Below are 13,855 nucleotides of genomic sequence, written 5' to 3'. Positions count from 1 at the left end.
AGTTTTACTGAACACTTAAGTGAATTGTACTCTCCTCTAATGCTTTTTGCTCTGAAATCCCTTTTCTGGTGTTAAAATGACCACCTCCTCCTAGTCACCTGCCAACATGCCTTTTGTGGATAGCATATGTTGAGTTTCGCTTTGTGGCCGTTTGAAGCTCTTCTAGGTGGGTTTGTCCTGTGCACATTGTTGACTCCGCAGACACGTTAGGTCTCCCCTACGCCGTCTGTCTCCTGGTGCTCTGCGGGGTTTGTTCTGGCGGCCTGGTGTGGGCTCCGAAGGCCCTCCCGTCTTGTGCTCATCACCTTCTTTCAGAGTGCCTACAGGTAGCTTGCTTTGGGTCCTTTTCTGTTGAAAGAAAACAAAAGCCTTTTAATTATGCCTCAAGTTTGATAGGTAAGCTAGGTATAGAATTTTCAGTTCAAAATAATTTTCTCTCTGATCTCTGAAAATGATAGATTTATGTGCCCGTGCTCGTAGAACTAAGTGTAGGACATGGTTCAGATAATCTCTTCTCACCACATGTTGGGCATCAGACACATGCTTTTGGTCACGTAGACTAGAGCTGTTTACCCAGCGCCCCCACCAGGTGGGTTCAGCAGGGGCCTGCTCCGTTGACCTGTACACACATTTTGCCACGTTCAGTTTTAGCTCTTCTGGCTTATTTCAGGAGCTGGTATGTTGGGGCTTCTAGTGGATAAGAGCTTTCCATCTCAGATGTGGAAGTTCACAAACAAATAAAAAGTAGTTTCGTTTTTTAATTCTCACCTGAGGATATTTTTCCATTGATTTTTAGAGAGAAACATCGATTGGTTACCTCCTGCACACGTCCCAACTGGGGCCAGGGATTGAACCTGCAACCCAAGTACATGCTCTTGATTGGGAATCAAACCCTTCAGTGTGAGGGCTGACACGTAACCCCCGAGCCTCACCAGCCAGGGTGAAAAGGAGTTTTTAGAGGTTCTTAATTGCCCAGGCCCATGTGACTCAGAGTGTTGTCCTATACACTGAAAGGTGGAAGGTTCGATTCCCAAGTCAGGGCACGTATGGGAGGCAGCCAATCGATGTTTCTCTCTCTAAAATCAATAAAGAGCATGTCCTTGGGGGTGGGGGTGTCAGGTGATTACACAGCAAGCAGTCCTGTCCCCGCAGGTGCTCCCTTCCCAAGTTCACAGGTGGTGACGAGCGCACAGGGCTGAGTCAGTACTTGCAGAGTGTTCTTTTCCCAGCCAGGTGAGGGTTCGGGTGGCAGACAAGCGTGACTGATTCACCCCTGCCCTTGACAGAATGTTGTATACACCACCAGGAGAGTCTCCGTGCTGAGTCCCACGCACCCTGTGGACAGCTGGTGCCATGTAGGGGCGCAGTCAGAGCTCAGCCGCCCTCTGCGGGGCGAGCCGCCGGGCAGCAGCTGGAGTGGGCCTGAGTCGTTCTTGTCTGTGCTTTTAACCATTTCGGTTAAACTAGTTCATGCCTGTTGCATCTTGGCCTCCTGTGTGGGGCAGTATACTGAGCAGATAACGTGTTTAGAGGTTTCAGCCCCCGGGGGTTTTGTGGTCTTAGTTTTCATAGGACTGTTGTGATAGACCATCCAGCACAACCGAGGAGGATCTTGTCAGTTCAGGCTTTAATTCTAATCTCCGTGCTCGTCTTGGGCCTTCCAGGGTGAGGATCCACGACCTCCGCACTGACAAGATCGCCCTGTCGATCTCTGCCCACCAGCTCGGAGTCTCCGCGGTGCAGATGGACGACTGGAAGATCGTCAGCGGAGGCGAGGAGGGCCTGGTCTCCGTGTGGGATTATCGGATGAACCAGAAGCTGTGGGAGGTGCATTCCAGGTAAGGATGTTTCTCTTTGTTTTTAGCAATAACAGTAATGAGAATACTAGCAACCTCCCAGCCAGGCATTGTGCTCAGTGCCAATCTAGGGGCTGCAGTCCTCACCGCAACCTCACGAGCCAGATGCTGCTCCTCCAGTTTCCAGAGGGAACTCGGGCTCAGAAATGGAGCTGGTCAGTGGAGAGGCAACTCCCAGCTCGGGTAGAGACCACATGGGACTCCCCGGCTGAGGGGCAGGGAGGCAGGGCTGGCCAGGCCTCTCCCTCCATGTCAGAGTCGCAGCAGGCATGACTTCCTGCCCAGTTCTTGGACTTTCCTTACGATGTTTAGAAGGTCACTTAGGACTGGAAGGAACTGGCAATCCCAAGCACAGGAGGCTGGGGTAGGTGTAGGTACATTGATATGCGGGACCTAACTGGTTAAATATTTTCCAGCTTCCTCCTGACCTTGAAAGCAGAGGCAGCCTGGTCTAGAACAGGGTCATCCCCACCTCACCACATCCATCCAGGACCTTGCTTTTGGGGCAGGGAGGGTGGAAGGCTGAGGCCTGCAGACTCGGACTGGGCTTTGTCGTGAGAACAAGGTCAAATACAAGCGGTGTCCGGGGTAAAGAACGATTGGTTTCCTACTTGGAGGTCGGTGCCAGTGTGTGCACCAGACTAGAGCCCTGGGTCATGTCAGCCATCAGGGTACCTAGGCTTTTTTCCTGGCTTCTGTGGTGATGCACTGAGTTGCCACCAGGTGGTGCCAAAAGGCAAGTAAAACTCCCCAACCGCGGAATCCCTTTTAATTGTGTAAGAGCTGGCTCCACCCGGCCTCTGGGACAGCACCCCCCCCCCCCCAGGCGCCCCTCAGTGCAGGTCACTGGCCTGCACTCCAGACCGCATTTTCTCCCCGAGAAGCTGCGTTCCTTCAGATGAGTCACTCTGGTGAAGCCAGGGTAAGTAAGGTCTTCCCAGACCTGTCCTGTCCCAGCATTTGCCTTCCTCACTGGTTTGTAGATGCCCATCCAGTTCTACCAGTGGTTAGTGGCTTGTCCCTCACAAGGTCACCATGTACACCAGAACAAGGCTGAGGCCTCGCTGCTCGGTCACCTGCCTCACTGGCTCACACTCTACTACTCTCATCATTCACAAGAACCCTCTCCCTTGCCACCCTGGGTCTCCTGTCCCTTCTCCCAGTCCTGGATTCCGTGTGGCCTATAACCTCCCTCGTGCTCTAGAAACATTGCGACCCTGCTTTTGCCCACCCTGTGCAGCTCGCCTAGACCAGGTAGGCGTGTCTGACGGCAGGCATCTGTCGCACTGGGCCTGTCCATCCTGTGTCCCCCACTCGGTGCTGTGATCCTCAAAGGCAGTGGACGGAAGGATTTAGAATGAAGAAAAGCCTTTTCGACCCATTTTATTCACAGACTCTCTGAATGTGCTCTCACAGCCCAGACTGCCTGCGTCCGCGGAGCCCTCACAAGGGGAGCCTGGCTCAGAGCGCAAGCGACTTGTCCAGTGCCAGCTGGGGTGGGCAGGAATGGGTGCTGTTCGCGGCTGAGTGTATCCTTTATGTCCAGCACACACCAAGTTGTGGGGCGTTCAGACCTGTTTACAGAGTGGGCCTGGCTCAAACTCACTTTGGGAACTAAGATGAGACATCCCTCCCTGGGGGCCCAGTTTCCTCCTCTGTAAAAGAAATGCTCAGCTTAGCAGGTTCTACGTCCCCTGCAGCTCTCGTTTCTGAGACTGCGTAGCACACGCAGGATGTGCTCAGGAACTCACCTTCACCAGAGCGCTCTCCCTTCGTGTTCCAGACACCCCGTCCGCCACATCGCCTTCAACAGCCACAGCCTCATCACGGCCCACGTGCCCTACGAGAGGGCGGTGCGCAGTGCCGACCCGGACAGCTTCACCACTCACAGGAGGTCAGCGGTGTTTAATTTTAGTATAGAGCCACAGTACCAGACGCCTTCTGCAGGAGCGGGGCATGGGCGGGGACGCAGAGGGAGGGCTGCCTAGACGCGCTGGGGCTGAGACAAAGGGCTTAGGGACTGGTGGTTAGAACCCTCCTCATAGTAGCAAAGCCCAGGGCTCTGAGTTCAGTCCTCCTACTGGGGGACTCAGCTGCCACACAAGGGAGAGCCCCATGCAGGTGGCTCTTACTAGTATGGCGTCTGTGAGGCCAGGCGCCCACCATCAAACCTGTCCACTTACCTGCTGACCTCTCGTCCCGAGTGTCTGACACTGGGCCTAAAGGAATTGTCCTGTCTCAGATGCCCGCTGCAAGGGCAGAAGCCACAGGGCGGCCATCTTTGTGCTCTCTCTAGGCACCGGGGTCTGATCCACGCCTACGAGTTCGCGGTGGACCAGCTAGCCTTTCAGAGTGCTCTGCCCATCTGCCGTCCGTCCTGTGACACCATGGCGGGCTGCAGCTACGACCTCGCGCTCACCTTCCCCCACAGCACTGTTTAGGGGCAGGAGACAATGGGAAGAATCAGTTTATGAATTTGAACACAACAGAGGAGCTCTGCACCAGGTTTCAAAGGATTGGGGGAAGAAGCAACCCCAGGGTGCACTTGCGACACCCCACCTTCCCGAACTGCATTCACTTTCCCATCGTCTGTTCCCCTGGTGGCCTGTGCACAGCTGGAGGCTGTTGGGCTGGTTCATCTCATGGTCCCAGTCTCACGGCTCTGAGGACCACACCGACGGCCACATTCCCTCTCCTCCCCGTCTCAGGTCCCCATCTCTCCTGGCGCCCGTGGATCATCCCTGTGCACAGCTGGAGGCTGTCGGGCTGGTTCATCTCATGGTCCCAGTCTCACGGCTCTGAGAACCACACCGACGGCCACATTCCCTCTCCTCCCCGTCTCAGGTCCCCGCCTCTCCTGGCGCCCGTGGATCATCCCTGTGCACAGCTGGGGGCTGTCGGGCTGGTTCATCTCATGGTCCCAGTCTCACGGCTCTGAGGACCACACCGACGGCCACATTCCCTCTCCTCCCCGTATCAGGTCCCCGCCTCTCCTGGCGCCCGTGGATCATCCCTGTGCACAGCTGGGGGCTGTCGGGCTGGTTCATCTCATGGTCCCAGTCTCACGGCTCTGAGAACCACACCGACGGCCACATTCCCTCTCCTCCCCCGTATCAGGTCCCCGCCTCTCCTGGGCGCCCATGGATCATCCCTGTGAACAAAGCCCTTCTGGGCCCTGCTCCCACCTTTTCCAGCCCCTTTCTTTCCCCTTTGGGTGTGCTGGTCTCAGAGTCTACAAGACTCTGACACCCACTTAACTACCCACTCAGGGTGGGCTCCTCGGACTCCACCACAACCATCACTACCCAGTGTCAGCCTGGATTAGCCATCCTTTTCTACAGAGCATTTAACACAGTTTATAATCATATGTTTATATCACTTCATTAATGACTATTTTGCTTACTATTGCATCTACAACAGGTGATACAAAGCAGATATTTTCTATATAATCGTTGACTAAACAGCCATCCTCCGAGTGGGGGGCTCCGCAGTGGAGAATGGCTGAGAAGAGGAAGCCATCGAAGGAGCCGTCATGTCAAAACCCCCAGAGAACCCGACACGAGATCTGCGGGGCTTGATCAGCAGCTCCTGCTCCTGAGGCTTGGGGCCGACCTTCCCTCGTGGTCGGCGCTGCCGCAGCCTCGTGCCGCCTCACAGCCGCTACAGAAAAGCAGAATCCACCTCCTAGTGGGTTAGCAACAGGTCAGAGCAGGAAACATTAAGCATTAGATCTACTTAATATACAAGTTGATCCAATAGATATATATGGAATTTTGTACCTTTCAAATACCCGTAGACTGTGTACACGACCACTGAGAAAGTCAGATCGCAGAGATGGAGGCCACGTCCAGTGACCCGAAATCCTACCACAGTGAAATTGGGGGCCTGTTGACAAGGAGCTAAATAATAAAAACATACACCTGCAAATTCCAAACACTCCAAAATTAACTTGGTTTAAAGAAGGAAATAAAGTGGAAAGCTGTAAACTCTAGACCGAGGCGACACAGCACACGGAGAGCCCAGGCGAGGCCGGGACGCCAACCGGAGGACAGAGCTGTCCCCTCACTTTAAGGTGACTGGTCCCAGAGGAAGTAGAAGGGGAAGGAAGGCATTAAATAATAAAACCACATTAATGAAAGAGAAAACCAAATAGTAAAGTTTCATAAAACCGGTTTTTTGTTTGTTTTTAAAGAAACACAAGTGTTGATCAGGGGGGAAGAAAGGGAGCTCAAGGGGCTGTCGGGAACGGGAGGAGACATCACAGGCACAGGATGAGCCGGCGCGGGGGCGGGGACCACGGACGCGGAGCTGCTCCCCCGTCCACGAGGTGGTTCGGACTGCTCCGGGCAGTCATTAAAATTCCACGTCCAGCCGGGAGGCCCGTGGAGCCAGGTAGAGGGCTCGCCTGGGACCCTGCAGGCCCAGCCCAGGGGCCCTGCTTCCGCCCAGCCTGCCCCTGGGGAGCAGGACGCTCCCTGCTCCAGCCAGATGGCTCCGCCGTGAAGCCGGTGTGCTCCCCTGGTCCTGCGGGCAGCACCCTGGCCCCCAGGTTTTCAGCTCTCGCAGTCTTAGTGCGACGGCCGTTGGGTGACATTTTCTCTTCTAAGAAACAGTTCTTCCCCGTCTGAGTTCACAGTTTGTTTTGCAGGTACATTCTCCCTTTTAGCTCTGCAGCAGTTTTATCAGACCCAGACAATTACTACAATTAAAAACAGTTTTAAACGGTTGTTACTGCCAACAGCTGGTCCAGTGTAAAACGTTACAAACGCAGGTTTTCCCGGCCTGTTTACCAATCTTCTCCCGTTCATGAAAAGTGCCTGGGTTTTGTGAAGGAGAATGTGTTGGACCCAAACCGTCCTCTGAGCGTGCCGACCGCAGCCAGTGTCTCCTGCTGTAAACTCGACATCCCAGGAGAAATCAGCCGCTGGGGAAAGGCTCCGAGTTCCTGCGGAGACCAGCATCTGCCCAGCGACAGAACCTCTGGGCCCGCGCCCACCCCTGCTGTCCCTCCCACCGCACCTTTCTCCGCCGGCCGTTCTCAGGAGCTGCTTCCGCTTGGAGTCGGCGGTGGATTTGTTCTGCTTCTCAGACGTCCCCCGCCGCCTCCCTGCAGACGGGAGACACCCAGAGGTGCCGTGGGGGAACCCGAGGGCCAGACAGCAGCAGTCTGTATCCTGTCTCAAAACTGTCTACTTTACAATATGTCTGTGTTGGTTCTAATATTAAATTTTTAAAAAAATTTTATTGCTCAAATGATTCGCCACCTCCTGCCATGCGTATGGTGACAGTCCCCTGGCACACCTCTCTCCCAGCTATCCCCAGCCCCAGGCAGCCACCTGGTGGCCTGGTTCTGCCATCCATAAGCGAGTCATTTTTCTCAGAACCACACTACAGGGTTCTCAGCCCAGGAGCCAAGAAACCCACAAAATCGCATGTGGAATTGTGCGTGAGGGCATTTTCTGGGAGTTTTCTCTCTGCCGCGAGGTTGTGCTTTCAGCCCAGGCCGTGTGCTGCTTTGGTTGCCAGGCAACAGCTCATGTTTAAAAGATTCCGGGCATCGCCTTCCACCGCGAGCAGACCTCACACTGGCTGCGGGGCTTCAGCTGCTCAGAGCAGACACTGGATCTCCCCAAGCGGGGAGTTTGGTCCTTTCTGGAAGGGAAAGCTGACCACCCCCTCAAGAAGTGGGGGCCCCAAATAAGAGGCTAGTGCTTCCCGCTCTATAACTAAATGATAAACACTGGCCCCTGCAGCTTTGCCCATCATTGTAGAGAAATGGCTTCCCCTGGTGAGGGCCCAGCCTTCTCGTGAGTCCGGGGGCCTGACGGGGACCAGCCCGTGACTGGCTTAGACAGGGGCTGCCTCCTCCTCTCTGACTTGGGGCCTTTGCTTTGGGCAGCAGCTGTGGCAGCCGAGCCTATGGAGCTGGCCAGCCTGGGCCACCGCGCTGTGAGCCACACAGACCTGCCGCCTCACCCCCGCGCGGCCAGGCCAGATGGTTACCTGGCGAGGCTGCAGGGCCTGCGGCGATTTGGACCGGGGCTCCCTCTGATGTGCGATGGCAGACTCCCTCTCGCTGGGCTCCGGGGGGCCACGCGGGCGCCGGCGCTTTCAGCCTCTGATGCTGACTGGGGGCTTCCAGCAGCAGGCTTATCGATGGCTCGGCACCGGGGACCTCGTTCCCTGGGAAGGGAGGGAAAACTGCCCCCCCAAACAGCCTGTCATGTCGTACTGTCTCTTCCCTTGCCCAGTGCTGGGACACATGCCGCCTGGTCAATTCTCTAAGTTGGAAGTGGCAGTAAACTGCTGCTCAGCACATCCCTCGACCCTGCTGCTGCCCATCAACCACTCCTGGGGTGCAGACTATAACCCAGGCTCCGCTGACTTGGCCAACAAGCAGGCCAGGGGACGAGCAGCCACCATGTATGTAGCCACCAGTCTTCAGTCCTGCGAGATCAAGTTCAGACACCACGGAACCCGTGCTGGCATGTGCTCACCGGTTCTGGAAGTGCGGAGACAAAGGCCACGCCCTGGGAAGTGTGGTTAAAACCCCGGCTCCTCCCACTCAGTTCTCCAAGGCCTTCCCAAGGTCACTGTGTGGGAGGACAGCTTGCAAAGCAGGTGTTTGCAGAACCCTTGCCAAGGCAACTTGTATTTTTAACTCTGCAGCAGCCTACGTAGTCGCCGCGCCGCACCCAGTGCCACAGCGTAGCTGCAGCCTTGTTCATGCAGCCAGGTGGGGACAGGTTCAGCGGCTCAGTGACGGGGACTCGATCTGCTCATGACCCTGCTCCCATTAGCGAAGCACAGAGAGAGCTCTCTAGTCCGTGCACCAGAAGATAATGGAATTGTGTTAAAGTCGAGCAATAACTTGTTCCCTAAAAGGGTGCTTGGCCAAAACTGGAAGCTGCCGTAACCTTGCTCCGTTTCCTTATCCATAATTCATGTTCAGCGTGGCTGCAGAATGTTTCCCCTGAGCTGCTCGGGTCAGATTTCCATTACGTAGCCCTTTGTAACCTACCGAATCGCCGTGTTTGTGTCCCACTGCTGTGTTCGTCCAAAAGCCGAGTCCTGGAACTGCCCCTTGGCAGCGGGCAGTGCAGGACGAGATCCTGCTTCCGACCTGATTCCTGGGTAAAGGACGAGAGAGAGAAGTGACCTCATCCCCCCACCTGGACACCGTCCCTGCCCGGTCTTCTCCCCCGTAGCCCGAGGCCCTCAAAGCCCTGACTTATCAGCTTCCTTCAAATATTTGACTTTGCATTGATTTTTGCTTATTTCCTTTTAGTCACTGATGTCATTCCTGATAGAAAGAAGGCTGTTAACAGATACAGCTATTGACTTATCACTTGCCTGTTTCCGAACAAATTTCAGAACAAACATCACCTGCTTCGATGAGGTGGCCCATCCGGGGACTCGGGGGTTGCTGTGGTCGCTTTGGGTCTGTGCCGCAGAAAGCCCCTCCTGGGCACACCTGCTAGTCCAGCAGGTAAGAGGCACCGTCTCCTCAGCACACACCACGCTGCCAGATGGCCACCTCGAGACCTGTGCCCAGACCAACCACCCTCAACTTTTTCATCAAAGGCCAGCAGCCCCGCTAGACGGTGGGGAGTTAACCTACCCTTTCTGGGAGGTTTGTACCAACTCATCGCCAACCCTGGTTACTCCCCACACGGTCAAATGAGCAGAAGCCCCGCCTCACAGACACGGCGCTGGAGCCGGTGGGAGAGCTCCAGGGGAGCCCCGGGCCCACCCGGTGGACACAGCCCTGACCCTGCCAGTCGGACTCGGGGACGGAACACGAGCTTTCCTCCGAGCAGCAGGATGGCTCCCAGTGACTAAATCCCACGTTAATCCGCTATTTAAGGTACACAGTGGTCCCAAGCGCCAAAGACATCAGGCCAGGCCCTCTGCGGTCTGCAAGCGAGACCATTCGATGTGTGCCCACATCCCCCAAACACGCTCAGGGCATGGGGGCCGATGGGAGATGTATTATTTATAAAAACACTTTACATTAATGAACTGCCTTTGTTGAGAAAATTGGGAGCATCCCAGAAAATCCAGGCCTGCTGTGGCCAAGCCAGTGGTCCTGCTGCCCAGTGACCCCCAGGGTCCATCTCTCGCGGAGGAGGGCAGGGAGGGGGTGCACGCCTCCGAAAGGCTGCAGGGCGGTCACCGGAGCCGCTTCCTGCGCCAGACCCCCACTCCCACCCCAAGGCCGTGCAGTGACTTTCCAGATCCCTCCTGCTGGCAGCCAGGAAACCCAAGGGCACCAGGATCATCCCAGCAGCAGGGGCAGGCAGGGGGGTGGGAGGGAGCTTACCCCCTTCCCCCGCCCCAGGAAACTGCCTGGCTTCTGCTTCCTAGTGTTCAGGCCTGGTCCTTTCCCACTAGCCTGTGGCCCCTGAGGGCTGACCCACCGCTCCCAGTGCCCACGCATCTGCCGAGTTAAGTGCTAGTCCAGGGCGCAGAGCTCCGAACGGGACTCAGACCATCCTCATCACTTACCAGGGCTGGGCCCACAGGCTGACCATTGCCTGCCAGCCTGGGGAGAGGAGGCCACAGTCCACTCGTGAAGCTGCCTCCTGAGACTGTGGTGGCGTGTCCCTGCCAGTGTTCTCAGGCCCAGGGGCTCAGAGGCCGCGGCCCCTCCTGCCAGTCCTTACTGATGACAGGATGCAGGAGGAGCCTGCCCTCTCACCCAGTGATCACGGGGGTCCGCCATCCTCAGGACTTTGCCATTCACAGTGCCCACTTCTTTCTAATTCACCCGGCCGCTCTGCTTTGGTTTTTAAATGCTGACATTACCTTCATCCTAAACAACCTATCTGCTCCTGTGTGCATGAAACAGATGAGGGGTTAAGGTGGTGCCTCTGGGAAAGCCGGGAACCAGGCCAAGAACAGGTTAAAGCCCTCGCGGCATGCCATCTGCGCCTTTCCAGGCCTGAACCCCGGTGCGGTGCGGGGGTACAGCACCGCAGAGCAGCCGTGTCAAAACCGTGCGTTAAAAATGAGAGTGCAAACGGTTGCCGGTTCCTAGGAGAACGTTCTCAGGGGCTGGAACGGTGCCTCCGCGAGTGTCAGTGAAGACACCGAGCCCGTTCGTGTGGCCACCAGGGGGACCCGGACAGTGCCGGCTTCCACCAGGGCCCGCTGTGCCCGTCAGCTCCGGGCCGGGGGCGGGGGGCGGGGCGCAGGCCACCGTGGCTGCACCACTGTGGCACGGGCCGGCCCTCTGCTCACTCGGGCCACGGGCCCCACCTGAGCTGAGCCCCCTTTGCTCACTTACCCGCGGCCCACAGCCTCCCGGAATCAGGTGACAGCGCAGCTGGGAGATGCTTGCTTACCTGGGGCGGCCACCTCCCGCTGTGCCGTCTACATCCTGCTGCCTCTGGGGTGTGCCGGGAGGGCCCGCAGCACCTCGAGGCCGGCTCAGGGCACCGCGGCCGGGACAGGTGCCCCGGGGGCTGGCGTGACACCCGGAAGCCCAGGCCAAGTCCCCGACCCCGGGGAGCGAGGAGCTGCGTCCTCCCTGGGCTGCCTCGGATGGCGAAGCCGCTGACTATCCCCGCACTTCTGCAGGGGAAACAGCAGACCCTGATCAAAATAAACCAGAGCGGAGGGAAAGGCCTCTTCAAAGCAGCCTTCGCCAGGCCGCGCGGCCGCTCCGCAGACGCAGCTGGCGCCCTCGCGGGGACGTGAGACACAGACAGGAGCCACGTTCATTAACAAACCCCGTTCCTTTTTATTAGAGAAAAAACACTCGAGCCCACACACCATGCCCTGCGCCGGGGGAACGGGACGAGCGGAGGGGTGCGGACTATTTACAGGGGCTGCGTGCGCCCCGCGGCGGCGCGGTGCCGGTGCGGTCCCCGGGGCGCGGTCAGTGGCAGAGGGCCATGGTCTCCATGTTCAGGAAGCGGACGTGCATCTTGGTCTCGATGTCGATCCCCTGCCAGATCTGCAACGGACGGGGCGTGAGAAGGACTCGCCCGGCCCGCAGCCCTGCGCCGGCTCCCCGCCTCCCTCCTCCGCCAGTCCGTGCGGGCCGGGAGGCCAGCCAGGCGCCGACCCCGCGGCCTCTGCGCTGCTGGATCGGGTCTGACACGTGGGTCCTCGGAGATCCGCACCGCAAATCGTTACCAAGTCCCAAAGCCACGCTCCCGGCTCCACGTCACCGAGTCCCCACCCACCGTTCAGGCTCTGCGGTTTCCACGCAAATCCCTGCGCCCCACGGCACCCCCTTCTCAGCAGCAACACACCGAGACCACGCCTGAGCCCGCGGCACAGGACACGCGGTGCAGGTGGAGTCGTGGTCAGGAGCGTTTTGCGAGCTGCTAAGGGCTCTGCAGTGGTGAGGTTTCATTAAGCGTGTCATTAATTAAAAGGTGACAGCAGTTTAGTCTGTATCACCTCCCTGGGGCAGGAAGTCACCCAGGCTCTGCACCGACAAGCTCACACAAAGGAACGGAATTCCCACCCACAGACCATGTCCACCGCCACATACCTGGCACCGGAAATGCTGTCCCAGTGCGTCCTGGCTGGGGCCCCAGTGGACATTTAGGCCACAGACCCTATCTGCCACCCCACAAAGCCCACCACGCCCGGCCGTGTGCTCCCAGCTCCTGGCCACTCGGGGCCCAGAAAGGCCCCAGACGGAGAGGGCGGGAGGGATCCCAACAGGCCAGAGGAGTGGTGGGCGGTGACCTCTCAGGCTCCCCGCTTATGTAAGAACTTCAGGCTCAAGCGGTCCCCCACAGCGCCGCCAGGTACAGCCACAAGGCTGGAAAGGGGGGAATCAAAGCGGCAGGGAGGCCTAGGCACATTTCTTGCCCCTGTCACACCCTGGTCCCCAGGGGCCTCCTGGACTCCAGCACCTGCTCGGGGAGGTGTGGGGGTGCAGAGAAAACGTCTGCTTCCACGTGAGCGGCCCTGGCCCTCAGCGGGTGAAGAGACATTCCCAGGGAGAGGTACCTGGGACCCAGCATGGCTTCTGCTAAGTGCGGGTGGCAACCGGGTCACCAAGGAAGCTGGTGGATCTCAGGACGGGGAGGCGCTGGCTGTGCAGGAAAGACCCCCACGGGCTGGAGGCATGGCGGGTGGCCAGCCTTTGGGGGGAAAGCTGGTTGCCAGGCAAAAAAAGAAATGCACCCTATTTCTGCCCTGCGGAAGGAGACCACAGACAGACTCCCTAGCACCGTCTCAGCCAGGTCTGTGCTGCTGGTGACGGGCCTGGTCGGGCGCAGACTGGGAAGAGGGCCCGGCCGACGTCCCTCTGCTCCGCGGGGGCTGTGGCCACCTGGAGCCCCAGCCCCACTCCACACACAGTCCCCCTGACTTCCTCTCTTCCTCAACTCCCAGAGAGGACTTGGGGACACCGATGGTGCTCGGGGCCAAAGAGCCAGGCAGAGAGCGGGGCCTCATCTCCTATCCGAGCAGTGGGAGGTCCCAGTTCCCTCCTGGGAGCGCATCCGCGAAGGGAAGGATGGGCGAGCCCAAATGTCCACTAGTGGGGGCTGGAGAGCCAGCTGGGGACGCGGGAGAGCCGGCAGCCGCCTGGAAGGCACAGGAGGAGAAAAGCGAGGGGCCCGGACCCACGGTCGGCTCCAGCGTGTGCTCATCTGGGCACAGAACATCCCAGAACCCTGGTTCCGGCTGCGAACAGGGACTGCTTCTGAGGAGGGGGGCGGGACTCGCATGAGAGGGGGAGTTTTCATTGTATACCCATCCTACCGCTTAAATTGTTTTGACCACACGTGAAGGTTATTTTTTCAGTAAAAATGTAAATAAAACCAGTTTAAATGGTTTGGAAGCCCACACCCAAGCTCAACCCCTTTCCACGGAGATGCCAGTCTCCTGAGCAGCTGGCTCCCCCTCGGATCCCCCCACCGGCACACTGACACCCTCTTCCCAGACACCCACCTTCAGGAAGTCATCGAAGGTGATGCCTTCGTACACCTGGTCAGGCTCCTGGGGACAGAGCACAGGCCGGGTGAGTG

General features: G+C 58.0%; 2 protein-coding genes across 8 annotated transcripts in view; one reads left to right on the top strand and one right to left on the bottom strand.

The window, feature by feature from the left end:
* Positions 1-4,297, top strand: part of FBXW8 (F-box and WD repeat domain containing 8) — a 104,837-nt gene extending 100,540 nt beyond the window's left edge. Inside the window, exons 9-11 of the mRNA XM_036276245.1 lie at positions 1,665-1,838; positions 3,640-3,750; positions 4,153-4,297. Coding sequence (XP_036132138.1) covers positions 1,665-1,838; positions 3,640-3,750; positions 4,153-4,297 — 430 coding nt within the window. The remainder of the gene's footprint in view (positions 1-1,664; positions 1,839-3,639; positions 3,751-4,152) is intronic.
* TESC (tescalcin) overlaps positions 306-13,855 on the bottom strand; it is a 60,733-nt gene continuing 47,183 nt past the window's right edge. The window contains exons 7-11 of one of the 7 annotated variants that reach the window (XM_036276246.1): positions 13,779-13,826; positions 8,878-8,986; positions 7,860-8,057; positions 6,876-6,963; positions 5,560-5,755 (exon numbers count right to left, since the gene is read on the bottom strand). In XM_036276246.1, the coding sequence (XP_036132139.1) occupies positions 5,575-5,755; positions 6,876-6,963; positions 7,860-8,057; positions 8,878-8,986; positions 13,779-13,826 (624 nt within the window). In that variant the 3' untranslated portion in view covers positions 5,560-5,574. Of the gene's footprint in view, positions 349-5,559; positions 5,756-6,875; positions 6,964-7,859; positions 8,058-8,877; positions 8,987-11,665; positions 11,818-13,778; positions 13,827-13,855 lie in introns of those variants that run through there. The other 6 variants (XM_036276247.1, XM_036276248.1, XM_036276250.1 and 3 more) reach the window with 6 other exon arrangements.

This window comes from Molossus molossus, unplaced genomic scaffold (genome assembly GCF_014108415.1).
Source record: "Molossus molossus isolate mMolMol1 unplaced genomic scaffold, mMolMol1.p scaffold_m16_p_22, whole genome shotgun sequence".
In the NCBI taxonomy this organism is placed as follows: domain Eukaryota; kingdom Metazoa; phylum Chordata; class Mammalia; order Chiroptera; family Molossidae; genus Molossus; species Molossus molossus.
This window is presented reverse-complemented; position numbering and strand designations above follow the sequence as displayed.